The sequence below is a fragment of the Xyrauchen texanus genome, chromosome 8 (genome assembly GCF_025860055.1).
Source record: "Xyrauchen texanus isolate HMW12.3.18 chromosome 8, RBS_HiC_50CHRs, whole genome shotgun sequence".
NCBI lineage: Eukaryota > Metazoa > Chordata > Actinopteri > Cypriniformes > Catostomidae > Xyrauchen > Xyrauchen texanus.
In genome coordinates this window covers 45002351-45029882 of record NC_068283.1, presented here as the reverse complement: position 1 = coordinate 45029882, position 27532 = coordinate 45002351, and the positions used below count along the sequence as shown (strand labels likewise).

General features: G+C 44.1%; 1 protein-coding gene across 1 annotated transcript; it reads left to right on the top strand.

Annotated features, from left to right (window-relative positions):
- The first annotated feature begins 472 nt into the window (after positions 1-472).
- LOC127648188 (nuclear factor 7, ovary-like) lies at positions 473-27330 on the top strand. Its single transcript, XM_052132770.1, has 7 exons — positions 473-571; positions 8806-8853; positions 22918-23013; positions 23111-23344; positions 23427-23449; positions 23519-23637; positions 25607-27330. The coding sequence occupies exons 1-7, from the start codon at positions 473-475 to the stop codon at positions 26065-26067; spliced, it is 1080 nt and encodes a 359-aa protein (XP_051988730.1). The 3' UTR covers positions 26068-27330.
- The last annotated feature ends 202 nt before the right edge of the window (positions 27331-27532 follow it).

Sequence of the window (27532 nt, the reverse complement as noted above, 5' to 3'; positions counted from 1 at the left end):
TACTAGAATTACACATATACAAAAGGATAAAAAATCGATTCCAATATATCTTTAAATTCAAACAATGATTGAATGAGTAAAAATAAGAATTATCCATGTTGTCTTTGCATCATTAGAGTGCTAATGGTCTGTTCAGAACAGCAGGACAGGGAGTTCAACTCAACCACACTCTAAAACAAAGTTTCAAAGTCTGCATAAATGCATTTCCTGAGCATAAATATCAAAGTTCAATCCAGATTTTGTCTGTGAGGAAGTCCTGAACATTGCCGGATGGATGGCACCTTGCAATGCTGTTGAGTTTCTTCATTGATGACAATCTCATTTCAAGTCTTCCAGTGCTCACATCCACATCCAATTGTCCAAATTCAGTTTTCAGATGCTTTGAGTCTTTCCTCCTGCATCTTTTGCTGCAGTTCATGGCCAGTGTTGCCACAGCATATGATGACAAAATCACGATAGTGCTCCCAACAAAATGAGAGGACCCTCCTCTCGGGCGACCCGTATCACTCTCACGGGAATAGCTGCATCTGAGACACTGACCGTCTGGTTTACAGGCTCCATGTCCACTCAGGTAGAGGCGTGTAAAGCTTTGAGCACTGGTGACCGAGGTATTGATGCTTCAGCAGCCCTCTTTTAAACGGGTCACATCTGATTCCCATGACACATCAGATCCCTAACGGGCCAACAGGATGAGATGTGTAAGAAATAGATCCTCAAATACATGGCCTGGTAGACGTGAGAATGTTATAAGCTCCTTTAATCTAATTAGACACTGTCAATGAGGCGTCGCGAGTAAACAGAGTGATATTAATTTGCCATTACAGACGTTTATAACTCATGAGAGGTCATTAAGAAAGGAAATAGGTCTCCTTTGTAGGTAGAGTATAGTGCTAGCAACACCAAGCTTATGGTTTGGATAATGAAGAGGAGAGACAGTACATAAACAAATGATGTTAGAAAAGGGAAATAAGTCCATAAATTATAGACTCTCATTAGTTAATCAAACACAACTGCATATTTTCACATTTAACAGTTTTGTTAAAACAAGGAATGTAAAATGAATAAGAAAAAGAAGTTTGTTTAATAAAAGTCTAAATTAGCATTAATAATTAATTAATAAATTATAACTATGGTTAATAAACTAAATTATAAAATAGTTTTTAGTTTTTGAGTGGTGTTTGTCCATGCTAAAGTAACCACTATAATGCTAAGGTGTTGTGGGTGGCTGCCAGGATGTTTTGATTTGGTTGCTAAGGTGTTCTGAGTGGTTGCCACAACATTGCTTAATGGTTGCTAATGGGGCCTGGTTGTTTCCAGGCTGTTGCTATGTGGTTGCAAAGTTGTTTTGGTTGGTTGCCAGGAAACTGCTATATGGTTTCACGTATGTTGCTACTTGTTTGCCATGATGTTGCTTTGCGGTTACTAAGGGGGTTCTGAGTGGGTTCTAGGACATTGCTTTGTGGTTGTTATGGTGTTCTAGGCTGTTGCTAAATGGTTTGGGGTTGTTGCCAGGACATTGTTTTGAGGTTGCTAAGGTGTTCAAGGTTGCTTCTAAGGGGTTCTGAGTGGTTGCCAGGACATTGCTTTGTGGTTGCTATCGTGTTCTAGGTGGTTGCTAAAGGGTTCTAAGTGTGGTTGACAGGATATTGCTTTGTGGTTGCTAAGGTGTTCTAGGTGGCTGCTAAGGTGTTATGGGTGGTTGTTAGGACATTGCTTTGTGGTTGCTAAGTGTTCTATATGGTTGCTATGTTGTTGCTAAGGATTCATCGTTATATTCATCATTATATCCTTAGTCATTTTACTGCGTTTCAGGTTTTTCCACTTTTCTACTGTTTCATCTGCGTGTATTTTACCTGTTGCTGCTGGCACCTAGCTAGAGTTTGTGTTTGTAGCCTGCTAGTTTTTTAGAATCCCTTATATATCTGTTTTCAGCCTTTAATCCTTAAACATCTGCCATTTTTAAGCGTGCATCGGGTTTTCCCTCATATTATTCTCTTATCGTGATTCAACTGCGCGCATATTACACATGCATCCACATTCTATTTTTATCACGATTAAACTGCATGCATTTTTTCAGGGAGCACCCGTTTTTCTCCTCTGTGTTACACAGATTATTGCATCGATCTCAAAGCACCGCTTATCAAGAACAACCAACAACAACAAACAATTGCGTGAGGATTCACATCAATCTCAAACCCTCACCTCTCAGGAACAAACAACAACAAACAATTTGCGGTAAGTCATGGCATTCAGCTCATGTTATTTCTTCCTGCATTGCATGTCACATGTTTACAATAGCCTCCTCCGTCAGCAGTGAGGGATTCAGCTTGTGATAAATGTAAGGAATTAGTCAGGCTGACGGAGAAGGTTAATGAGTTAGAGACTCGCATCCGAACGCTAGTGGAGGTCAGTGAGAAAGAGAAGCCGGTAGATACTGTTTCGGATCGCGAGTAGTACAGAGAGCAACATACACACTTTGGTTCCGGCTGTAGAGCCCCTGCAGCAGGGCATTTATGTGACGTCTCGGCAGCATACTGGCTCAGCAAAGCGACACCACTCTCCTGTTCCTGTTATGGTTTACAATCGATTCTCCCCACTCAGTGATACACCCACTGAGAATCATGTTGAAAGAGCCCTTGTTATTGGAGACTCTATTGTAAGGAACGTGGAAATAGAGACACCAGCCACTATTGTTAATTGCATTTTCGGGGCCAGAGCATCTGCGTCAAATCAAATTTACATGTGCTGGCTAATGCTAAACATAGATTTTCTAAAATTGTTATCCATGTCGGCACTAACGATGTCCGGCTTCGCCAGTAGGAGATCACTAAAGATAATGTTAAAGAGGTGTGCAAATTTGCAAAAACGATGTCAGACACTGTAATATGCTCTGGTCCCCTCCCTGCTCGTCGTGGTGACGAGGTATATAGCAGATTAGTGTCACTGAATGGCTGGATGTCAGAGTGGTGTCTGAAGAATAAAATAGGATTTATAGACAATTGGAAGTTTTTGGGGTAGACCTGACCTGCTAAAGAGAGATGGACTCCATCCCTCCAGGGAAGGTGCCGCTCTCCTCTCTAGTAATTTGGCTCATAGTCTTAATAATGATAGTATTTGACTATCTGGGGCCCAGGTCAGGAAGCAGACAAACTGGTTAATGCGAACGTCTGCTAGATGCCTTGAGACATCACACAGGTCACATAAACAATAACACATAGAGACAGTATCTCCTAGATATCTCATAGAGACTGTGTCTGTTCCCCGAACTACCAAACACAATACCCTCATTAAATCATTTAGAAAAATTTTATTAAGGTCAAACTTGAACAAAAAAAACAAATTAAAAATACACATCATATAAAAATAGGGCTACTAAACATTAGATCTCTTTCTACCAAAGCACTAATTGTTAATGAAATGATTACAGATCATAGTTTGGATGCGCTCTGTTTGACTGAAACCTGGCTTAAACCGGATGAATATATTAGTTTAAATGAATCTACTCCCCCAGGTTATTGTTATAAACATGAGCCTTGTCTGAAGGGTCGAGGAGGAGGTGTTGCTACAATTTACAGTGAAGTTTTTGGTGTTACTCAGAGGACAGGATATAAATGTAAGTCTTTTGAACTAATAATACTTAATGTGACACCGTCAGATATTAATAAAAAATATCGGTCTTCTTTTGTCCTTGCTACAGTATATAGATAATCCGGGCCTTATTCTGATTCCTTGGTGAATTTTCTAGTTTTTTATCAGATCTTGTAGTTACCGTAGATAGAGTTTAATTGTTGGTGACTTCAACATTCACAATGAAAATGATACATTGGGATTAGCATTTATCGATATTCTCAACTCTCTTGGAGTCAGACAAAATGTAACAGGACCAACTCATCGCCATAATCATATGCTAGATTTAATTCTGTCATATGGAGTTGAGGTTGATAATATGGAGTGGTGGTGGCGTAGTGGTCTAAAGCACATAACTGGTAATCAGAAGGTCGCTGGTTCGATCCCCACAGCCACCACCATTGTGTCCTTGAGCAAGACACTTAGTCCAGGTTGCTCGGGGATTGTACCTGTAATAAGTGCACTGTAAGTCAGCTTTGGATAAAAGCGTCTGCCAAATGCATAAATGTAAATGTAATATAGAAATTCTGCAGCAGAGCGATGACATCTCAGATCATTACCTCGTCTCTTGTATGCTGCAATCAGCTAATGTTACTCAATCTACACCATGCTATCATTCAGTTAGAACTATTCTTTTGACCACTAAAGATAGCTTCACTAATAATCTTCCAGATTTATCTCATACACTCGAACCACCCCAAAGCCCAGAAGAACTTGATGAAATAACAAAAAATTTAAATGCAGTCTTCTCTAGCACTCTTGATATTGTCGCACCACTTCGATTAAAGAAAATGAAAGAAATAAGCCCTGCACCATGGTACAATGATCACACTCAGGCTCTCAAGAGAGCAGCTCGGAAAATAGAGTGCATGTGGAAAAATACAAAATTAGAAGTATTTCGTGGTGCGTGGAAGGATAGTGTCTGTAGCTACAGACAGGAAGTAAAAGCTGCCAGGTCAGCATATTTTAGTAAACTCATAGAAAATAACCAAAACAATCCTAGATGTTTATTCAGTACTGTGGCTAAATTGGTTAGGAATAAAGCCTCAACAGAACCAGATATTACTGCGCAGCACAGGAGTAATGACTTCATGAATTTCTTTACAGATAAAATTGAAATAATCAGAAATAAAATTGGAATTATGCAATCATCTGTCATAGCACCTCAGAAAACAGTGTCTAATAATTTTCCTCATGTGTAACTTCAATCCTTCTCTGTCATAGAGAGCAAACAAAAGCGTATCGAAACTTCAAAAGCCACAACATGTTTGTTAGATCCTATACCAACTAAGCTCTTAAAAGAGGTATCTCCTGTAATCTCAGAACCTCTTCTTAATATCATTAACTCCTTAGGTCCCAAGAAACTTTAAAATGGCAGTTATCAAACCACTTATTAAGAAGCCACAACTTGATCCTGGAGAACTGGCTAATTATAGACCGATTTCAAATCTAACATTTATGTTGAAAATACTAGAAAAGGTGGTATCCTCCCAAATATGTTAATTTCTACAGAGAAATAGTATATATGAAGAATTTCAATCAGGATTTAGGCCTCATCACAGTACAGAGACTGCACTTATCAGAGTTACAAATGACTTGCTCTTATCATCTAATCACGGCTGCATTTCTCTTCTAGTGCTTTTAGATCTAAGTGCTGCATTCGACACGATAGATCACGACATTCTCTTGAATAGGCTGGAGAATTATGTTGGCATTTGTGGAGTTGCATTTGCATGGTTTAGGTCATATTTAGTAGACCGCTGCCACTTTGTCTATGTAAATGAGGAATTGTCAAACCAAACAAAAGTAAAATATGGAGTGCCACAGGGATCAGTTTTAGGGCCTCTGGTTTTCTCCATGTATATGCTTCCCCTGGGAGATATTATCAGGAATCTTGGAATAAGTTTCCACTGTTATGCCGACGATACCCAACTTTATATTTCTTCAAAACCTGATGAGATTTCACAATTCTCCAAATTAGCAGTGTATCAATGAAAATAAAGATTGGATGGCCAGAAATTTCTTTCTACTCAATTCTGACAAAACAGAGGTACTAATTATTGGACCAAAAAACTCTAAAAATAAGCCACTACAATATAATTTGACTCTCGATGGATGTACTGTTACATCATCTTCAACAGCGAAGAACTTAGGTGTTATATTTGATACCAATCTGTCCTTTGAAAATCAAATTACCAATGTTTGTAGAACAGCATTCTTCCACCTCAGAAATATTGCTAAATTAAGGCACATGCTCTCTGTTGCTGATGCTGAAAAACTAATTCATGCATTCATGACCTCAAGACTAGATTATTGTAATGCATTACTGGGAGGATGTCCAGCAAGATCAATAAATAAACTTCAATTGGTTCAAATTGCAGCAGCCAGAGTGCTAACGAGAACCAAGAAATATGATCATATTAGCCCCATTTTATCATCATTACATTGTTACCTGTTAAATTCCATATTGATTTTAAAATTCTGTTAACTATGTACAAAGCTTTGAATGGTCTCCACAGTACTTAAGTGACCTTCTACAACGCTATATTCCATCATGTTCATTACGATCGAAAGATTCTGGCCTGTTAATAGTTCCTAGAATATCAAAATCCACAAAAGGAGGTAGACCTCAATAATTGCTATGTGCATAGAACACTATCTCATAGTATGTTATGTTTACATTTTTAGAAACTGTCATCTTTTTGCAATACTGTGTACTGGTCGGCGCTGCACTGTCTCTCACTGTGCCTACTGTTCATTGTTAGAAATTTCTTGAACTGTCCCGTACTTTTTGCACATGTTTGCACGTGCACATTATATAGGTATATATAGGTATTTTATATAGGTATTTTATTTAGTTGTGTAGTCTCATGTGGTTCTGTGTTTGTCCTATGTTGTTTTTATGTAGCACCATGGTCCTGGAGGAATGTTGTCTCGTTTCGCTGTGTACTGTACTAACTGTATATGGTTGAAACGACAATAAAAACCACTTGACTTGAGATCCTTTTCATATTTGGCTCCTAAACTATGGAATAGTTTCCCTAACACTGTTCGAGATACAAACACACTCTCTCAGTTTAAGTCTGGACTAAAGACTCATCTATTTAGCCAAGCATACACCTAATTTATCCTACAACCCACAATTAGGCTGCTTTAGTTTATTCTGATGGAACCAGAAAACAGAAGCATTGATCATGATTTATAACTCTGCAATAAATTGGCATCTAAGCTTATATTATTTTAATTGTTTCCCTGTCTCAATCTCGGGACTCCTATCCTGAGGTAACTAGAACCGGCTGGATCCAGCACCATTCCTGATTCGTGTTGGACTCCACTGCTACGTGCCGCTGAATGATGATGACTAAATGCAGCCGGTGCCAACCAAACATCACTTCAGTCTATTATGATGGACTTCAGAGAATAAACTGATGCCAACTCCAACCATAAGACATGGGATACTTCATATGCCATTGTCTGAACCTTGGATTTAGGATGGACCATACCGAACCTCACCGAAATTACCGGCCAGGTTGAACTGCGTTTCACATCCCTGATCTCTGCCTGCATCACCTCGGACTATTGATGGACTACGATCTTGAAATGGAATGCATAGACTAACTATTGCCAACAAAAGCCTTCATCAGCCAATTAACAAGGACAATTGCATCTATGTGAACTTCTGCAATTAATCAAGATGGACTTCAAAGACTTTGGTCATTAATCTTACAGTTCAAACAAAATCAATGTTTAAACACTGACCCTCAACACTTACTTAGTTTAATAATTTTAAACCATGACTTTCACTATACATAAGTAATATTTACATTATATTCACGATGTTAGCCAGAGGGTAACTTGCCCCCACAGTGAGTCTGGTTTCTCCCAAGGTTATTTTTTCTCCATTAATCAACATCTTATGCAGTTTTGTGTTCCTTGCCACAGTCGCCTTCAGCTTGCTCACTGGGTTTCTAAATTCAATTATAACTTAATGACTTATTTTTATACACACTTCATAATTGAAATTAATCAAACTACACAATGATGATTCATCGACATTATAGACATTACAGTTTAATTTTCTGTTAATGCCTGATCTTCTGTAAAGCTGCTTTGAAACTGTGTGTGTTGTGAAAGGGGCTATACAAATAAAATTGACCTGACTTGACTTCTGGATGGTTGTCTGGATGCTGAAATGTGGTTTCTAACATGCTCTGTGTGGTTGTCAGGACATTTCTATGTGAGCATTTCTGAGTGTGTGAGCAGTGATGTCGAGGTTACCAGAGGTTATGTTGGGTGTCATCACATTATTAGGTCACACCTGTTTAACCGCAGGTATAGAATGTCTTTGAACACCTGTCTTTCTCAGGTTTAAATACATCTTGAATGTGTCCTAATGGGATTAAATGGACAGTCTGAACACTGTGCTACCTTTGAAACACAACAGCACCTGTTACTGCATCTGTTTATCACTGAGACAAATACCAATAACACAACATGCTGACAACAGATATTTCCCTACAGTGAGCTCATATCCCTCAGCACACGAATGATCACTATCAATGTACAATACTTTTATTGTTGAAGATAGTGTTTGTTAGGCAAGCATCACTGTTATTATTGCTCATACAGTAATTTGAACAAAGAGACCAGAATATCATTATTGAGAATTGGGTACACCCATAGCAACCATTCAAATATTCCTAGCAACCACATAGTAATACCCTAGCAATGTTATTAGCAAAATTATTATTGAGGATGTCCTTTTTGAGCAGTAAATCTGTACTGGGTTTACTGCAATTCACCCTCTAGTAAATCATTCATTAATTTGCCCTACAGCAGAATTAAACTCATCCGATCATTCTGAATGCCAAGCAGCTTTACTGTCTGACCAGATGGAGGACACACACACACACACACACACACACACACACACACACACACACACACACACACACACACACACACACACACACACACACACACACACACACACACACACACACACATGCCACGGTCAGAGTAGTCTCTCTCTCTCTCTCTCTCTCTCTCTCTCTCTCTCACTCTCACTCACTTCTACTTCCTACCGAACTAGTAAGACAAGTTTGGACTGTTTCTATGAAGGATGCTTAAACAATGATGTAAGAAAGTAGTTATACACGCAAAAGCATTTTATGAGAGTGTGGCAACGGGGGTGTGGTCAAGTGCCCATCCGGAGAGAGAGAAGCGGTAAGGGCACTTACACCTGAGCTAAATTATGACTAACACCTGTCTCTAATTCCAGTGAGCACAGGGAGAGCGGATAAAACCACCCACAACACCAGCAGAAGGGGGGGAGAGAACGAGTCCAGTGTTGGCGTCTGTCGATATTGTGTATTCTGCTGAGTGTTTGCCGAAATTTATGTTTATTTTGAGTGTCATTGGACTGAGAAAAAGCACAGGAAAGTGCATATGCTGCCTGTCGGGCTTACCTGTCTCACAGCATAAATAAACGGGCTTACCTGTCTCACTGTTCCCATCTCCTGATTTACCTTTACAGAGTGAAAACCTGAAAATGTTTTAGTTAAAAACATGTATACTGTATGTTGTAACTGTGCACTTTTCATAGCAATATCTTACTTAATTCTGTTGAGTCCTGATCAATGGAGAGAGAGCTCGTAAGGTCATGGTTTCCAGATTGTGCAACTAAAGCGTAACAAAATTCCAAATTGTGCAACTGTAAAGATCTGATTGGGGGATTGTGTTTTTTAATAGCTGGCAACCCAAAATATCTAATTCTGATTATTTTTCAACATATAGAATTAAAATATTTTACTTGCATAATTAGTTACAGGTAATACATGACACAGTTAATTTAAAGGGGATAATAAGGAGGATGGTAGTTTTATAAGTGGGGTAATGTTTTTTATTTCTTTCAACAAGGGGGATGCCATCCCCTCACACTCCCCTCAACTCAAGCCCTGGTCATGCCCAATGCTGAACTTGGAAATTCTCTCTGAAGCAAGTTATGTCTGCATTGATCCGTGCGATGCATGTCCCCGGCCATGCCTTATTCATGTGTCAGTGTCCCAGAACAGGTGAATGGAGACTTCACCCTTAAACATTTCAGACAACATTGTACGTATTCAAGTTATTCTAGTTGGACTTGTTTGCCTACACGGAGACTACGCATTGTCACCTCTGGTACTCCATGACAATGCAAGCTCCACTAGGCTTGGATGCCTTAGTTCACAAATGGCAAAAATTACCAGAAATGGTAGAGGTGCTCTTTGCTCCCCAACAGGAAATGTATTTGAAGATGGATCTGCTTTCACAAGCTCAGGGCAGGATCTGGCATCCTCAGCCAGAGCTATGGACACTGCATGTCTGGCCACTGAATGGGGCCCTTCTGACACTATATGGTGGTCGCAGCTGGTGTTAAACACTGTACTACATGCCGGGGCCCCTCAATGAGGTTGTTGTTTGCCATAAAGTGGCAACTCTTTGCTAACAGGTGCTCCTCCTGAGGTGAGGACCCAAAGCATTGCACTGTGCAGACCATATTCTATTTCATACAAGAGCGTTTGAATGTAGGACTCACTCTATCCACACTCATGTCGATGCTACAGCAGCTACTCTTGACTTAATAAAGGGCATATTGGCAGGCAAACACCCCTAGTCAGTAGATTATTGTGAGATAAAAGACATCTGTCCCAGTCTAGGACTTGGAGCTGGTATTGAAGGAACTTACAGTCTCCTGTTTGAGCCACTAGAAGCATTAAAATGTGTAACTCTCACTGAAGACTGTGCTGTCAATCACTTTGGCATCAGTCAAACTTTTTGAGGACTTTCAGGACCTTTTGATCAATAACATCTGTTTAAATGTCACAGTGTGTAGCAGAGATGAGGACCCAAACACAGAGTTCAAAACCAAAATACTTTATTTAACAAACAAACACAAAATCCCACAAGGGGAAACAACTAAAACTGCCCTGTAGGGAAACAATAATCCATACTGGGGCAGAGGGAAAATGGGTGACCGGACCAACCGGACCGAACTGTAACCAGGAAGATGAACAGGACTGACAGGAACACACAAGAACTTACAGGATCTACAAATAACAAGACGAACTGGCACTATTACAGTACGTACAGCAAACATGAGGAGAATAAAATAGGGAGAGAAATCTAGCGGGTTAACTCAGGGTAGGTGTTATTACTGAAACAGTAAAAGCAGAAGCAATAACAAAGTCACATGCTCTCACAAGCAGGCAAAACATCCAATTGGCATGAGCACACATCGCCCAGACAATAAGGTGATATACACTCATGCCAATCGACAAACACAACGAGAGAGGACACTTGTGTGAGAGTTCGGCCACATGCACACCCGACACTTTACCGCAGTGACTGAACCTCAGCACAAACATGAAGACAGCTTGTGACCCGGGTGCGCAGCATGGACAAAAGAGATAGACACAAAGAGCAACAAAGTTTATTGACATGAGTGCATGCAGCCAAGATGACACAAATGCAATGCACTCACGTCAATAACAGACAGACAAGGTGTATGAATGTCCAGGTCCTGACACAGACCGGAACAGAACTAGACAGGAAGTCAGGACCCAGACACCATACTCCATACATGAAACACAACAGACTGAAGAGCATGCGGCCTGAAATAAAGCAGAGGCCGCACCCTTACACAAGAACAGACTTAGACGGATAATGCCACGGCCCTGTCAGACCAAAACCTAGACTGCCAGAGACAGGACCGTGACAATAGAGTTCAGACCAGGCCTATCAAAGGCCATTTTTAAGTCCAGGCAAGGTTATGCTCCCAAAGTGCTAGCAACCCCCTTCAGGGCTAAGATTCGACCAGGAGGATAGCCTCCTCCTAGGCGTGGACGAAGGGCGTGTCTCTATGACATTTGTTTGATTGCATTGTTCGGCTTCTCCTAACACCGTTGCCAAGTTTTACAACCTGCATGTATCTTCCCACAACTTTACAGAGGTTGATCACTGACAAAAAGGTGTGAAGGTGTGAACATGAACGTACAATGTTTATTGCCATATTGGCTAGTGTCATTGCACCAAAGCCCTTGACCAGGTGATCGCTCTGTTTCCTTTATTATCGCTGACCGGTAATGGGTGCTGAGGCATTGCTCCACTAACCAGCATTGGCTGGTGTCTCTGTCTTGTCATCGAGCCTATTGTGAAATATTTTATAATTTTTTCGTGGCTAATGATGTTGAAGAACCAGAGAAAAAACAATCCATATTGTTGAGCTGTGTGGGAGCTCAGACGTACACATTAATGAGAAATTAACTGAGTCCTGAGAGACCGGGATCAAAAAGTTATGAGCATCTGGTGAGTTTGCTGAAAAATCACTTTAATCCGATGCCCAGTGAAGCCGAACTTGATCGCCTGATTAAAGACCATATTATAGAGCCTGTGAAATTCTCAGAGTGGGCAGCACCTGTTGTGCCTGTTGTAAAACCAGATGGGTCAGTAAGACTTTGTGGAGACAACAGTGTAACCATTAACAGAGAGTCGTCACTGGAGCAGTATCCCATTCCTCGAATGGAGGACATGTTTGCAGTTTTAGCTGGAGGTGAAAAATACATCAAGTTAGATATGAGTCGTGCATATCAACAGATTGTGTTAGATGAGACATCAAGGACATATGTGACTGTGAATACACACAAAGGATTGTTTACTTACACCAGACTACCTTTCGGAGTTCCAGTCCAGCAATATTCCAGAAGACTGTGGAAGGGGTCCTGAAAGATATTCAAAAGGTCACTGTATATATCTTGCTAACTGGACGAGATGATCAGGAGCATTTGAGGACACTGGATCAAGTGTTGCAGTGGTTGGAGGAGTATGGTTTGAGGTTGAAGAGGGGAAAGTGTAAATTCTTGGAAAAGGAAGTCATTTTTCTGGGACACAAAGTGGATGCCACTGGTATTCATCCAGTTTCTGAAAAAGTCCAAGCAGTTCAAGAGGCACCAAGACCAACGTCAGTAACAGAGCTGAAAGCATATTTGGGACTGTTGAATTTCTATAACAGGTTTCTGCCAAACCTCTCAACACTGCTTGCCCTATTGCACAGGCTTTTGAAGAAGGATGTCCCCTGGGGTTGGAAAAAGGAACAAGAGCAAGCCTTTAAAAAATCCAAAGAGATACTGCAGTCTAAACGTGTGTTAATCCACTATGATGAGAAGAAAGAATTGGTGCTTTCTTGTGATGCCTCAGCATATGGTGTGGGAGCCGTGTTGGCACATCGTATGGCAGATGGAACGGAGAGACCTATTGGGTTTGTATCACGAACACTTACAGTAGCAGAAAAAAACTACTCACAGCTGGAGAAGGAGGGTTTAGCTGTAGTGTTCGGGGTAAAGAAATTCCATAAATATATGTATGGCTGTAAATTTGTGATCAGTACAGACCATAAACCTTTACTAAGTTTATTGAATGAACTGAAAGCTGTGCCGCAGATGTTCTCTCAAAGAATTATGAGATGGCAGTGATGTAGGGGGCATATGAGTATGTCATTTCTTATAGAGCGGGCAAGGACAATGGAAATGCCGATGCCCTCAGTCGTCTTCCTGTTCCAGAGATTCCAGAGAAAGAATCGAAGGAGGATTATGTCTTGATGTTGGACAGTACTGTAAGTCCTTTGACGACATCAGAGCAAATCAAGCACTGGACAACTCGAGATCCTGTCCTCTCTAGAGTGCGTGAGTATGTGCTTAAAGGTTGGCCTGATCACAATAATACAAATGAATTTGCACCTTATAAACAGAGACAACAAGAGCTCAGTGTTCAAGACGGGTGTGTGCTGTGGGGAGCTCGCATCATCATTCCAGAGCAAGGACGTTCGGGGTTGTTGGAACCGCTACATCAGTCTCACCCAGGTATGTCAAGGATGAAAGGCCTGGCCAGGAGTTACCTGTGGTGGCCAAATTTAGATGCTGACATTGAGGCCCGAGTAAAAGATTGTACTGTGTGTCAAGAACAGAGAAAAGCCCCTGTGGGTTCACCACTTCATCCGTGGGAGTGGCCACGACAGCCATGGAGAACAGTGCATATGGACTATGCTGGTCCATTCCTGGGGAAGATGTTTTTAATCTTAGTTGATGCCCATTCTAAGTGGATTGAGGCATATCCAGTAAATTCAGCAACAACAGCGAATACTCTTGAGTGCCTCAGAAAGAGTTTCAGTACCCATGGCATTCCTGAAATGATGGTGTCTGATAACGCTCAGTGTTTTGTAAGTGAAGTGAACAAAGAATTTATGTCTAGAAATGGCATAACGCATGTTACTTCTGCCCCATATCATCCATCATCTAATGGTCTTGCTGAGCTGGCAGTCCAAACTTTTAAGGACCTCATGAAAAAAAGTTCTGGGAACACTATGGAGACCATGTTGCATAGAGCATTGTTTAGTTATCGTATTACACCCCAGTCTACAACGGGATTGTCACCTGCAGAAATGATGATGAGGAGGAAATTGCGATGCACTCTAGACAAAATGCATCCTGACTTCACCAGCAAAATTGAATTGAAACAACAAGTTAAAAAAGAACAAATGACCAACATGCAAAATCTTGCTATTTTGAAGTAGGAGATACGGTGTACACTAGGAACTTTGGGTATGGACCAAAATGGGTGCAGGGAGTAATTCAGGAAATCACAGGACCGGTATCCTATAAAGTAGCAATAGGAAGTGCCCAAATAGTGCGACGTCATGTGGATCAATTATTCAGTCAACAACAAAAAGAGATACTGACTACAGACTTTCAAGCAGCCCTGGGTGAACCTTATGAGTCTGATGTTGTGTCAATGGATGCTGATAGTAAAATGCCTGAATCATTCAGTACGTCGTCAACACTTGAATCTTCAGATAACTGGGAGCCTGAGAGTTCGAAATCTGGATGTCAAAGAAATCAATTGCCAGATTCACCCAGTGCTCAAAGAATGCCTGAATTGACTCAAACTGCAGATAGAAATGAGCCTGAGAGTGCATCCTCTGGATGTCTACGACATTCAGTAAGAGAGAGCAAACCACCAGCATATCTTAAAGACTTTGTGACATAAGAAATAGTGTCATCAAGAAGAACATTATGAATTGTGTGAAGGAAAAAATTATCTGAATTTTTCCTTGGTATCTACGATACAACAGAGCCATTGGTTTATTGTTTCCACCTCCCTTCCTATTACTCAATATGAAGGTGTGGCTCCAGCAATACCTTTGACTACCCTGTATTGCCTAGTAGGCATTGTATAGCAGATCTATGGTGTGGTGGTTTCCCTTCTTTCAAAGTAAATAAGACGTTTTTCCGATATCAGAACAAAAGCATGCCATATATAACTGTAATGAGGATGCTCCATGTGCTGACGGCTTTTAAGGTTGGATGTCTGATGAAAAATGTAAATACAACATTATGATACAATGATCAGAGTTAAATGAGACAAAGATTCAAAGAACACAAGATAGATTCAGAGATCACAAAGACACAGAAACTCCACCCTCACATTTCTCTCTTTGCTGTCGTACTGACTCTTCTGTGAATATTTGGATCAATGATCAGTGCAGAACTAAGGGAAACACTTTCAACAAGGATTTTTGTGAAGTTAGTTTCAGAGTAGACAGCAGATCTTTGGTGATTCTGATGGTTATTCATTCTTGAAAGCAACATTCAGAAAGTGAAAGTAAAGATCAGATCTTTGGAGCTTTTAGAAACAGTAAAAATGGCTTCTCTACCTGTGGAAGATCTTTCTTGTCCCATGTGCTGTGATATCTACAAGGATCCTGTTGTTCTGTCGTGTAGTCACAGTTTGTGTAAAGAGTGTCTTCAACAGTTCTGGAAAACCAAAAGAACTCAGGAGTGTCCCATCTGCAGGAGAAGATCTTCAAAAGAGGAACCTCCTCGTAATCTGGTGTTGAAGAACTTGTGTGATTCATTCCTAAAGGAGAGATCAGAGTGTGAGGAGATCTGCAGTTTACACAGAGAGAAACTCAAACTCTTCTGTCTGGATGATAAACAGCTTGTTTGTTTAGTGTGCAGAGATTCAGAGAAACACACCAATCATAAATTCAAACCCATCTGTGAAGTTCTTCTATCTTACAAGGTACTAAAAATGATATTGAGCCATATCCAAGGAGAAAACATGTATGTAATTTATCTACACATATACAGTATTTCTTGATTCAATAATAAAATGTGCAACACTCTTTATGATAAATACTTAATTTGATAAAAACCACCTACAGGTCACTTTGGGGTACAGTGAGGCCCTTATAATGGAAATGAATGGGGGGGGTTAAAGCCAGAAATGTGAAGCTTATAATTTTTTAAAGGACCTATATTAATACTTCTTTAAAAACCTGTGTTAAAAAAGTTGTTCCAATTGCCATTTTTTGTGGGATTACAAGGTTTATGACGTTACGTTGTCATGGCAACAAAATAGTAAAATATGCTAAAACTTACACAGAAAAGATTACTAAGTGATTTTTATCATGTCAACATGTATTTTGTTCATATCTTGTCTCTATAGCTTTGAAACAGTGTTTATTTTAATATTTGTGGATTGGCCCCATAAATGCGTCACTGGAACAAAGATTTTCTTTTTTTAAGAAAATGTGAAAATAGATTAAATAATTTTTGTTGTAATACACATTATGTCACAAATGCTGTTGATTGAGTTTAACTTGTATGTATTTATTCTGAAAGTGCTCCATGATTTATAACAGATATCTGATCATCTGAGTGTTAGATGACATGAAGCGATGGCTCGAGATTATTTACATTGAAATCATGAACTGAGTTTTTATGAGTCAGCAACTGCAGAAGATGAGTCTGAACTCATTTTTACTCCAACACTTAAAATGGTTGTTGTTCTTCATCTTTTTTTAAATGTGTAAATGTTGTCAGTCAAATAGAGTCACAAACACTTTATTAGGAACACCTGCAAACCTACTTACTCATGTGATTATATAATCAGCCAATCGTGTGGCAGCAGTGCATAAATCATGCAGATGCAGGTCAGGAGCTCAGCAGGTCAGGCGTCCTGTGTGTGTATTGGAGATCTCAATCTTTATGCAGCTGATGCATGTCATTGACTATCTCTGACTGAAAACTTTAATCATCCGACCTTTAGCTTTTATTTATTCACCTCCTTTAAACACTGATCGATCGCTCTCTATTCCCTATAGCAGACTATTGATTTCATTTCTCTCTCTTTCACCCTGTTATGCAGTTTTGAGTTTGAAGACTCGGTCGATCCCTGGACGAGGATCTGCTGACGACACACTCACTATGAATTATTGATATTTTAAACAAAACTTCATTTCGTTATAGTTAAACTAACGTCTAAGTTACGTATGTAACCTCCGTTCCCCGATGGAGGGAACGAGACATTGTGTCAGAGAAGCGACACTAGGGGTCTCTCTTGAGTGCCGATATTCACCTCTGATCTATGAAAAAAGGCCAATGAGAAGTTGGCCAGTATTTGCATATCCCGCCCCCGGACATATGGGTATTTAAGCGGGGCGAATAAAGGAGTTCATTCAGGATTTTTCTGAGGAGCCGGAAATGGTCCGGCCACAACAGTGGCTCGGCTCAGCGACGTGGCGGGGAAGACACAACGTCTCATTCCCTCCATCGGGGAACAGAGGTTACATACGTAACCTAGACGTTCCCCTGCTGTCGCTCTCTCCACGTTGTGTCAGAGAAGCGACACTAGGGGTCCACTTTTAAATGTGCCATGCGCTGAGCCGTGTACGTGAACTGCTGATACAGGAGCGGGCAGGTATTCTTACGTGCACAGGCGACCAGCTGTATCAGACTGCACATACCCTTCCCCAATTCCCCATTAAAGCCATCAGAATCCTTCTGGTTACCCTGGAGGTGGGAACAAGGTGATGGCCGCCAACCTGGGAACGAGCCAAGCCTGGCTGGGCCTCTTTTCTCGCTATGTTTCTTGCATAGAGCAACTACGGCCGGGGCCCTTACATTCATTAAGGGAAGGGGGTCTTAGCCCTTCTTTCAGGGGGAGAAGACCCTGCGGAGGCCACACCTACCCTGCAGGGGAGGCAAAGAGTGGCGAATACATCACATGGCCTGTTTAGGGCCTATGTGGAAAAGTTGGTGCGGTGGTAGATCCAGCCTCGTAGAGGGGGGAAGCGTACAGCACGGCGACCGAGGCAGCTGTAACTGCCTAAAGGAGACAAGGGGGTCCGCTCGTGAGGGGACAGTACCGCGGAATTACACACAGGGGGAGTCCGAACAGGAGGCCTTACCTGTGGAGCACCTATTCCAGTACAGGGTAGATTGGGTACGCGTAGTGCCTTGGGTCGGCGAGTTCCTCCGCTGAACTGCGGACCCACAAGGGCTAGGGAGGAGTCAACCAGGGACCCGAAGATGGGATCTCCTGGGAACGAAGGCGCACTATTTTACCTCGGCTGAGGGAAAGGCCGCCAGGCGCAAGCGATTCACCCGGCCAGATCGTCAGCGTGTTACCGAGTTCTACGGGCTCGGACCTGAGAGAACACGGGACGATACTGACTCAACTCGGATATTGTAAAATCTCGAAAAAGTGTTAGGTGTTGCCCACCCTGCTGCTCTGCAGATGTCTGCTAGGGAGGAGCCCCTGGCCAGTGCCCACGAGGACACAACACTCCTAGTGGAGTGAGCTCGGACCCGCAAGGGGGGGGGGCACGGCCTGGGTGTGATAAGCCAATGAAATGGCGTCGACAACCCAGTGGGCAAGCCTCTGCTTGGAGACAGCGTTCCCTTTCTGCTGTCCCCCGAAGCAGACAAAGAGCTGCTCAGAGCGTCTAGTGCTTTGCGTGCGGTCCAAATAGATAACTACCTGATCTCTGAAGGGTGTGGTAGGAACCTTGGGCACATAGCCCGGTTGCGGTCTTAGGATCACGTATGTGTCTGTCGGACCGAACTCCAGGCAAGCGTCGCTAACAGAGAACGCTTGCAGGTCCCCAACCCTCTTGATGGAGGCGAGCGTGATCAGCAGGGCAGTCTTGAGAGAGATGGCCCTGAGTCTAGCGGCTCAAAGGGGGGGTCTCTGGAGGCCCGTGAGGATGATAGAGAGATCCCAGGAGGGGAACAGGTTAGGCCGGGAGGGAGTTAGCCTCTGGGCACCTTTTAGGAGCCTTACCAAGAGACTTGCCATCTATCGTGTCGTGGTGAGCCGCGATGGCAGCGGCATACAACTTGAGGGTGGAGGGGGACAGCCTCCTCTCCAGCCTCTCCTGTAGAAACACGAGCACTGACCTAACCGCGCACTTCTGTGGGTCTTCAACCCGGGAAGTACACCAGTTTGTGAACAGATGCCACTTTAGGGCGTAAAGATGCCTGGTAGAGGGCTCTGGCTTGGTTGATAGTATCTATGACGGTAGGCCGGCTAGATCTTCCGCATCCCGTCCAGGGACCAGACGTGGAGGTTCCAGAGGTCTGGGTGCGGGTGCCAGAGCGTTACCCGTCCCTGAGAAAGAAGGTCCTTCCTCAGGGGAATTCGCCAGGGAGGGGCTGTCGTGAGGAGCGTGAGGTCCGAGAACCAAGTCCGGGTGGGCCAGTAGGGAGCCACCAGAATGACTTGCTCTTCGTCCTCCCTGACCTTGCATAGCACCTGTGCAAGAAGGCTCACTGGGGGAAATGCGTACTTGCGCAGCCCCGCGGGCCAGCTGTGTGCCAAAGCATCTGTCCCGAGGAGAGCCTCTGTCCGGGCATACCAGAGCGGGCAGTGGGAGGTTTCTTGGGAGGCAAACAGGTCTACCTGGGCCTTGCTGAACCGGTCCCAGATCAGCTGGACCGACTGGGGTGGAGCATCCACTCTCCACTGGGCAAGCTTTGTCTTGACAGCGCGTCCTCTATCACATTGAGGTTGCCGGGGATGTGAGTGGCTCCCAGTGACTTGAGTCGCTGCTGACTCCAAAGGAGGAGACGACGGGCGAGCTGTGACATGTGGAGGGAGTGTACTCCGCCTTGGCGATTTATGTAGGCTACCACTGTGGTGCTGTCTGTCCTGACTAGGACATGTTTGTCTCGAATTAACGGGAGAAACTTCCTCAGGGCAAAGAAAACAGCCAGCAGCTCTAGGCAGTTGATGTGCCAACGCAGCGGGGCCCGGATCCAACGGCCTGCGGCTGCGTGCCCGTTGCACACGGCACCCCAACCCAATTTGGAGGCGTCGGTTATGACCAGAACGCGTCGGGACACCTGCTGCAAGGGTACCCCTGCCCGTAAAAAGCAGATGTCTGTACAGGGTTTGAAGGTTTGGCGGCAGGCGGTGGTAACTTTCACATTGTGCGTGCCGCGGCCCGTAGAAAGGGTCGATGTCGAGGGCGAATCGAGATGTGGAAGTACGCGTCCTTCAGGTCTACCGCTGCGAACCAATCTAGATGCCGGACGCCAGATAATATTTGTTTCTGGGTGAGCATTTTGAACGGGAGTTTGGACAGGGTCCGATTGAAAACTCGCAGGTCCAAGATCGGTCGTAAGCCGCCGCCTTTCTTGGGTACAACAAAGTAAGGGCTGTAGAAACCCTTCTTCGTTTCGGTTGGAGGGACAGGCTCTATCGCGTCCTTGATTAGAAGGGAGGCGATTTCTTCATGCAGGGACTGGGCATGTTCGCCGTGTACTGAGGAAAAATGAACGCCCACGAAGGGGGGCGGAGGCCTGGCAAACTGAATTGCGTATCAAGAGTCGAATGGTCCGGTGCAGCCAGCGTGACGGTCTGGGCAGTGAAAGCCATGCCTCTAAACTCTGTGCTAGGGGCACCAAGGGGATGAGTATTTTGGACGTACCCGGTGGGACTTCGCAGCGGTGCAGAACAGGTAATGCGGCGTCAGGAAGCAGTGAAGCGGCCCGAGGCTCCGGTGCTGAGAATAGACTCAAAGCACTTTCCTTGCTTCGCGCACCCAGCAGGGGGCGGGTTCGTGACTGAAGAGGAGGTCTGGTGTTGGCGTCCTCTGAGCTCGTCTGAACCGGCCGGTCGGGGAACAGTCATGGGGCTGAAGGCGGTGACACCACGTCCAGGGAACCGGGACTGTTGAGGCCTGAAAGCAGAGTGCCGTGAGAACGGCATTTGCGGGCCAGATGACCCAGAGACAAAGGAAATAGCTCTTTTATTGAGAATTTGGGTACCGCAGCCCCTGTTGGGGGGGTGCGGCAAATGAAAAAACACAAGATTCTCCTCCCGGCCCTCCACCGGGGGACGGAGCGGTCATATCACCTCCGGAGCTAACGTCTTGGACTCTGGGTGGGCTGTCTCAGGAGCGCCTGGGAGCCTTCCGGGTCCTCGAGGGGGTCCATGAGACAGGGGGCGTGCGCTTCCCGTGGTTTGCTCGACGCTGGGGCTGAGAGCTGGGCCTGGGTTGAGGTGGAGCAGAAGGTTTCCTGGCCGCGGGAGGACGCCCTCGGCGAGCAGACGGGGCATGGGCCGTGGCGGCAGGTTAAAGGAGAGGCATGATGTGAGAGATGGCTTCCGTCTGTTTCTTCACCATGGAGAACTGCTGGGCTAAGTCCTCGACGGTGTCGCCGAAGAGGCCAAACTGGGAGACAGGGGCTTTGAGAAAGCGAGTCTTGTTCAGCCATTGTTGACGCTCCTGGACCACGAGCATGGCCATCGCCTGCCCGAGCGCCTGCGCTGTGACCTTCGTCGCTCTCAGGGCGAGGTCGGTCGATGAGCACAGTTCCTGCAGCGTGTTGGGATCAGGGCCACCCCATGCATGTTTCTCAGTGCCTTGGCTTGATGGACCTGCAGGAGAGCCATGGCATGCAGGGCGGAAGCGGCGCGTCCGGTGGCGCTGTAGGCCTTCGCGGTCAGTGAGGATGTTGCTCTACATGTCCGGGAAGGGAGTACAGGGTGGCCCCGCCTGGTGGTAGGGCTTCCGGGGCATAAGTGGAGCGCAACTGCCCTATCCACCTGGGGAATCGCCGTGTACCCGTGGCGCGCTCCACCGTCGAGGGTGGCGAGGGCGGATGAGCAGGTGGCAGTGTGACGAGTGGAGAGGGGTGCTCTCCACGAAGACGTTAGCTCATCATGCACTTCCGGGAAGAACGGGACTGGGGTGGGGCGAGGCTGTGAGCAGAGTCCAGACCCCAGGAACCAGTCGTCCAGCCGTGATGGCTGTGGGGAGGATGGAGGGTTCCAATCCAAGCCCACGCTGTTGGCTGCCCGGGAAAGCATGTCGGTCATCTGCGCGTCGACCTCAGCCTGGGCATGCAGGCCCGAAAGCGGCAGCCCAGGGGAGTCCTCAGCGTCAGATACCGCGCCCTCTGATGCCGCGGCGAGCTCATCTGCTTCGGTCTCAGGAGGGTAGGCTGACTGGCTGTAAGGCGAGTCGCCATTACCTCAAGCACGGACGGGAGTCAACGAGCCTGCCGGGGTGCGGGTGGTCCGAGGGGGTGTACCCGGCGGCCAACTGCATCGTCCTCAATCCCGTGGGAAGAAGGAGCAACGCGGGGGCGGTTGGAGTGACTTGCTTACGGTTGTAAGCGAGCCGCAACCGCAACGTTGTCATGGTCATGTTCTCGCAGTGAGAACATGAACCATCCACAAACGCAGCCTCGGTGTGATCGCTACCCAGACACACAAGACAACGCCTGTGGCCGTCTGAAGCGGAGAGCACTCTACCGCATCCAGGAACAACACAGGGGCGGAAGGGCATCTATATAAAGACGCATCCTTAAAAGGACATTCAACGCCGCTGTGTTTTGCTCTTTTAGAGGAAATTACTCTTTTAAATAAAATCACTCTTTTAGGAAAAAAACTTGTGAGAGTTCTTTATTCTGCGCTGTCGAAGCGCCCAGGGGCAGGAATGCACAGCCGTGCAAACAGAAGAAAGCCGCTGTTATGCGCCGTAAGATCCAACAGCATGCAGCAGAGGAACACAGGAACTGGTGTGTAACTCGCAGCAATTGCTGACACGACCATCGGCTCAGAAGACATTTTCTGAATGAACTCCCGTATACGCCCCGCTTAAATACCCTATGTCCGGGGACGGGATATGCAAATACCGGCTGCCAACTTCTCATTGGCCTTTTTTCATAGATCAGAGGTGAATATCGGCGCTCAAGAGAGACCCCTAGTGACGCTTCTCTGACACATCGTGGAGAGAGCGACAGCAGGGGAATTACAGTTTTCAAGGATTTCAACCTCACAAAAATATCTAAATGTATTTTTAATGACAAAAACAATATACATCATATAATCGACCTCATTAACATATTCTTATAATCTCTCAGCAGCTTCAGTTTCACAGATTTTCACTTTGTTAAATTGCAGGGGAAACTCAATACAACACTGGAGTCTTTACAAGAGAAACTTGAACACACTGAAAACATTAAAGGAAAGTGTGATGAAGCAGTTGAACACATCAAGGTGAGGATACAGAATGAAGAATCAAACACATTTGGAGATAAATGATGTGATGTGTGTGAATGCAGAACTGATTGAAGTGAATTTGATGTGATTTCAGACTCAAGTTGAGCACACAGAGCGTCAGATTAAAGAGCAGTTTAAGAAGCTTCATGAGTTTCTCCGAGATGAAGAAGAAGCTACAATCACTTCACTGAGAGAGGAAGAGGAGCAGAAGTGTCAGATGATGAAGAAGAAGCTTGAGGAGATGAACACACACATCTCAGCTCTTTCACACACAATCAAAGACATGGAGGAAATTATGAAATCCAATGACGATGTGTCATTTCTAAAGGTGAACGTCAAACTCTCATCATTGATTTCTGCTCTTACTGATCATTTGAGGAGATCATCAAGTGTTTTTTTGTCTTTTGCAGAACTTTAATGTGACAATGGAAAGGTAAGTGTCTCCTCTCTATGGTTGTGAAGTGAAAGTCACTGCAGTACTGACTCCTGAATGTTCTTCCAGAGCCCAGATCTCACAGCCGGGTCCACAGATGAATTCTAGAGCTTTCATTCATGTGCCACATTACTTGGGTAACCTGACATTCAGAGTCTGGAAGAAGATGCAAGACATTATCCACAAGAGTGAGTCAAAAAACCAGGGGAGGGGACACAGGGGCGGGGACACAGGGACGGATCTAGGGGAGGGGACACAGGGGCGGATCTAGGGGAGGGGATACAGGGGCGGATCTAGGGGTGGGGACACAGGGGCAGATCTAGGGGAGGGGACACAGGGGCAGATCTAGGAGAGGGGACACAGGGGCAGATCTAGGGGAGGGGACACAGGGGCGGATCTAGGGGAGGGGACACAGGGGCGGATCTAGGGGAGGGGACACAGGGGCATTAGTGTGTTATATACCATAATAAATGAAAACAGGCGTGCTATTTCTCCAGATACAGCTGATATTTAATCTAAGCACAAACGCAATATTTGGAGCAGAATTCTAAGTTATTTTACTGCAGTACATGTTAAATGTGCTTCAGATGTGTGCTGCTCTTCTGTGTCACTGCATGCAGCGAGAAACAGGCCAGTATAACACAGGGGTCTCCAGACATATTTCGTAAAAGTTTAACTTTCTTTAACGTAGCACTCCTGATGCAAGATCTACTGTAATTCACACAAATCTTTCTGTCAACACAGTATGTCATGATGTTCAGGCTTGCGCAAGAATGAAAATGACAAATGCTTTTCCCAGACAGGGGCACTGAAGGGGCCAATCAGATTTCAGTTGGAGCTGGTGCCCCTGTGTCCCCTCCCCTAAATCCGCCCCTTTTTCCCCTCCCCTCGATCCGGCCCTGCTGCTGGAATTATTTATATAGTTTTAAACAGATGTTTGTGTTGGGTGTCTGACAGCTTTAGTGTAATGAACACATTAACCCAAACGTGTCACGCACGAGTCATTAAGGAAACTAGCGCTGAAACTTAATCTGGAATAATGTTAAAAATTGTAACAGTCTCCTCTTTGTATGGAAGCCCTGAACTGCAAGAAAACAAACGCTGAAAAAAAAACCTTCCTAAGCCTTAAGCGTTCACCCCTCACCAATGCGTTTAGGCATTTTGCATTGGTGTAACTGTCATGTTTAGACAGACCAACAATATTTGGATATTTATTTGACTTTCTTCATCTGGAACTCTTCACTTCTGCAGTCGACAGTGTGTTTCAAAAGCATAGACAAAAACGGGGCAGATCTAGGGGAGGGGACACAGGGGCGGATCTAGGGTAGGGGACACGGGCGGATCTAGGGGAGGGGACACAGGGGCGGATCAAGGGGAGGGGACAGAGGGGTGGATCTAGGGGAGGGGACACCGGGGCGGATCTAGGGGAGGGGACACAGGGGGATCTAGGAGAGGGGACACAGGGGCAGATCTAAGGGAGGGGACACAGGGGTGGATCTAGGGGAGGGGACACAGGGGCAGATCTAGGGGAGGGGACACAGGGGCAGATCTAGGGGAGGGGACACAGGAGCGGATCTAAGGGAGGGGACACAATGTTTTTTTTTCTCTTCAAAAAACAGGAATGTGATAACAACATTGGCCAGCAGGTGCCGCTATCAGTAAACATGTAATCTTGTGCTTTTAATGCTTTCTCACAGATGTCATGTGCAGACTTTCATGCTGGAATGCTTTTTTTTAGGCTCAGGAAGGAACTGAGACACTATTTGTTTTCACCTTGCGGTTCAGGGCTTCCTTATCTTTGCAACCTGAATTTGTTCAGAACATTAAATCTTTGTGACACTTGCACTAAAACACACACACGATCTAGATACAGTGCCACGACTGAAACAGGACGCAGGTGTCCCGGCATGCATTTTTTAAACCTGAAGCTCTTATTAACTTGACACAGTGTGTAAAAATGTGCCAGTCCTCCGTGAGACACTGAAGAAACAGCGAGACGCGGTGCAGCATGTATGAACGATCATCCCGACCCTAACCTGAACCCCTCTAAGAGCGCATGTGCCCATCATGTCACCCCTCAAACATTTCAAATTGATACTTTGTTTTTGTGTATATTCAGAATATGTCACAGTATGTAACAATTGTTTCTCTCATCAGCTCCTGTGATTCTGGATCCAAACACTGCACATCCACGTCTGATCCTGTCTGATGATCTGACCAGTGTGAGGAAGACCTGTAAAAGACAACCGATTCCTGATAATCCAGAGAGATTTAACTGTTATTCGTGTGTTCTGGGTTCAGAGGGTTTTAATTCAGGAACACACTGTTGGGATGTGGAGGTTAAAGACAATGAAAACTGGATTATTGGAGTAACTACAGCATCAAACCAGAGGAAGGGAGTTGTTTTCTTCAACAGTGATGTCTGGAGTGTGCAGTATGATGAGATTGGATTATTCCCACTATACCTAGAGCAATCTTCTACTATGTTTCATGTCACACAGTATCTTGAGCGTGTGAGAGTTCATCTGGATTATGACGGAGGAAAAGTGTCATTCTCTGATCCTGTAACTAACACACATCTACACACATTCAAACACACATTTACACAAACACTCTAGCCATTCTTCTGGTGTTTTGATAATCTGAAGATTTTACCAGTTAAACTGATGGTGACAGAAAATCACAGTTCTGACTGATTGTGATTATCGATGATAAGAGAATTTAAGTGAAATCATTGTGAATTGTGAAACACTATGAATTGTTGATCTTTGTAAAGGACTGATATGAGGTGATTTTAGACTTTATTCTTTTATCTGTGTGGATGCAGCATCACACAAAAGCAGAAGGTTTCAGTTACAGATGTCATTGTAGAAATACTCCATTAACAGCAGTATTATTTTCATAATGCACACATGAAGTCTTTAAGTGTCTGAATATGTTGTGAAGAGTTTACTTGTGCATTAAACACATGTTTAAGTGTCATTTAAAACTCTCCAGAGAAATATCTCGTGACATACACTTAAACACGTCCACTCAACTTCTGTGTCTGTGATATCTTCTCAGTGAAGTGAAATAATTCAACACAAACATTCAAGTATATATACAGTAGAAAATGAGTATTAAAGAGGGTTTCGTCAATAACAACAATTACAAAATTCATGGTATTCAACTTTTTATCATAATTTAATCCAAAACTAAACCAAGCGATCAAATATGAATCATCAAATAATCAATAAAATTTCTACTGGATTTGTGATTTTATTTGTGCTTGTTTGTTTACTATTGAGGTCAGTAATGTCGTGCTATTGGTCAGTTAAAATCATTAAAAAAGTTTTAAAATCACAGATTTTCTTTTCTATTTCTCTGATGTTCCTTATGGGGCATTTTATTGCGCCCCTCCAGCAGTACGCCTCTGCACAATATGTGGTCATAAAATGCACCTGTTACCCTGTTATTTTATTGTATGATGAATGTTGTAAAAAATTATTTACATCAACATCGGGACAAAGGTTTTCTATCCACCGCTCGCTCACTGTCACGAATTCTGCCTCTGTTGTTCCTTCTGCTCACCACCAGAAGCTCCATCACCTGGAGATTGACTTTAACTCTCTGGACTCCATGTCCCATAATCCCCTTACCTGTCATTGATTACCTGTTCACCTGTGTCCAATCCTGTCAGATATTTAATTCTCACACTCACTCTCTGACATTGTGAAGTCTTGTTTTGCCCTGGCTGACATTACTGAGTGTTCCCTGTTTTCTTTGCATTTCCTGTGTTTGATCTTGGACTATTTACCCGGTTTTGACCTGTTGTTGCCTGCCCCGATCTCTTGCCTGTTTATTGAATACCTGCCTCTGATATTACTGCTGCTGGTGATTTACCCCTGCCTGTCTGTATTACTTAATTTATGTTATTAAAATCTGCACTTGGATCTCAACCCTGTTGACTCATCATTACAGTCACATCTTTTCTGCTCTTCTACCGAACTAGAAACACAAGTTTGGGCTGTTTCTATGAAAGATGCTTAAACAATGGCGTAAGAAAGTAGTTCTGCACACAAAAGCATTTTATGGGTGAAAACC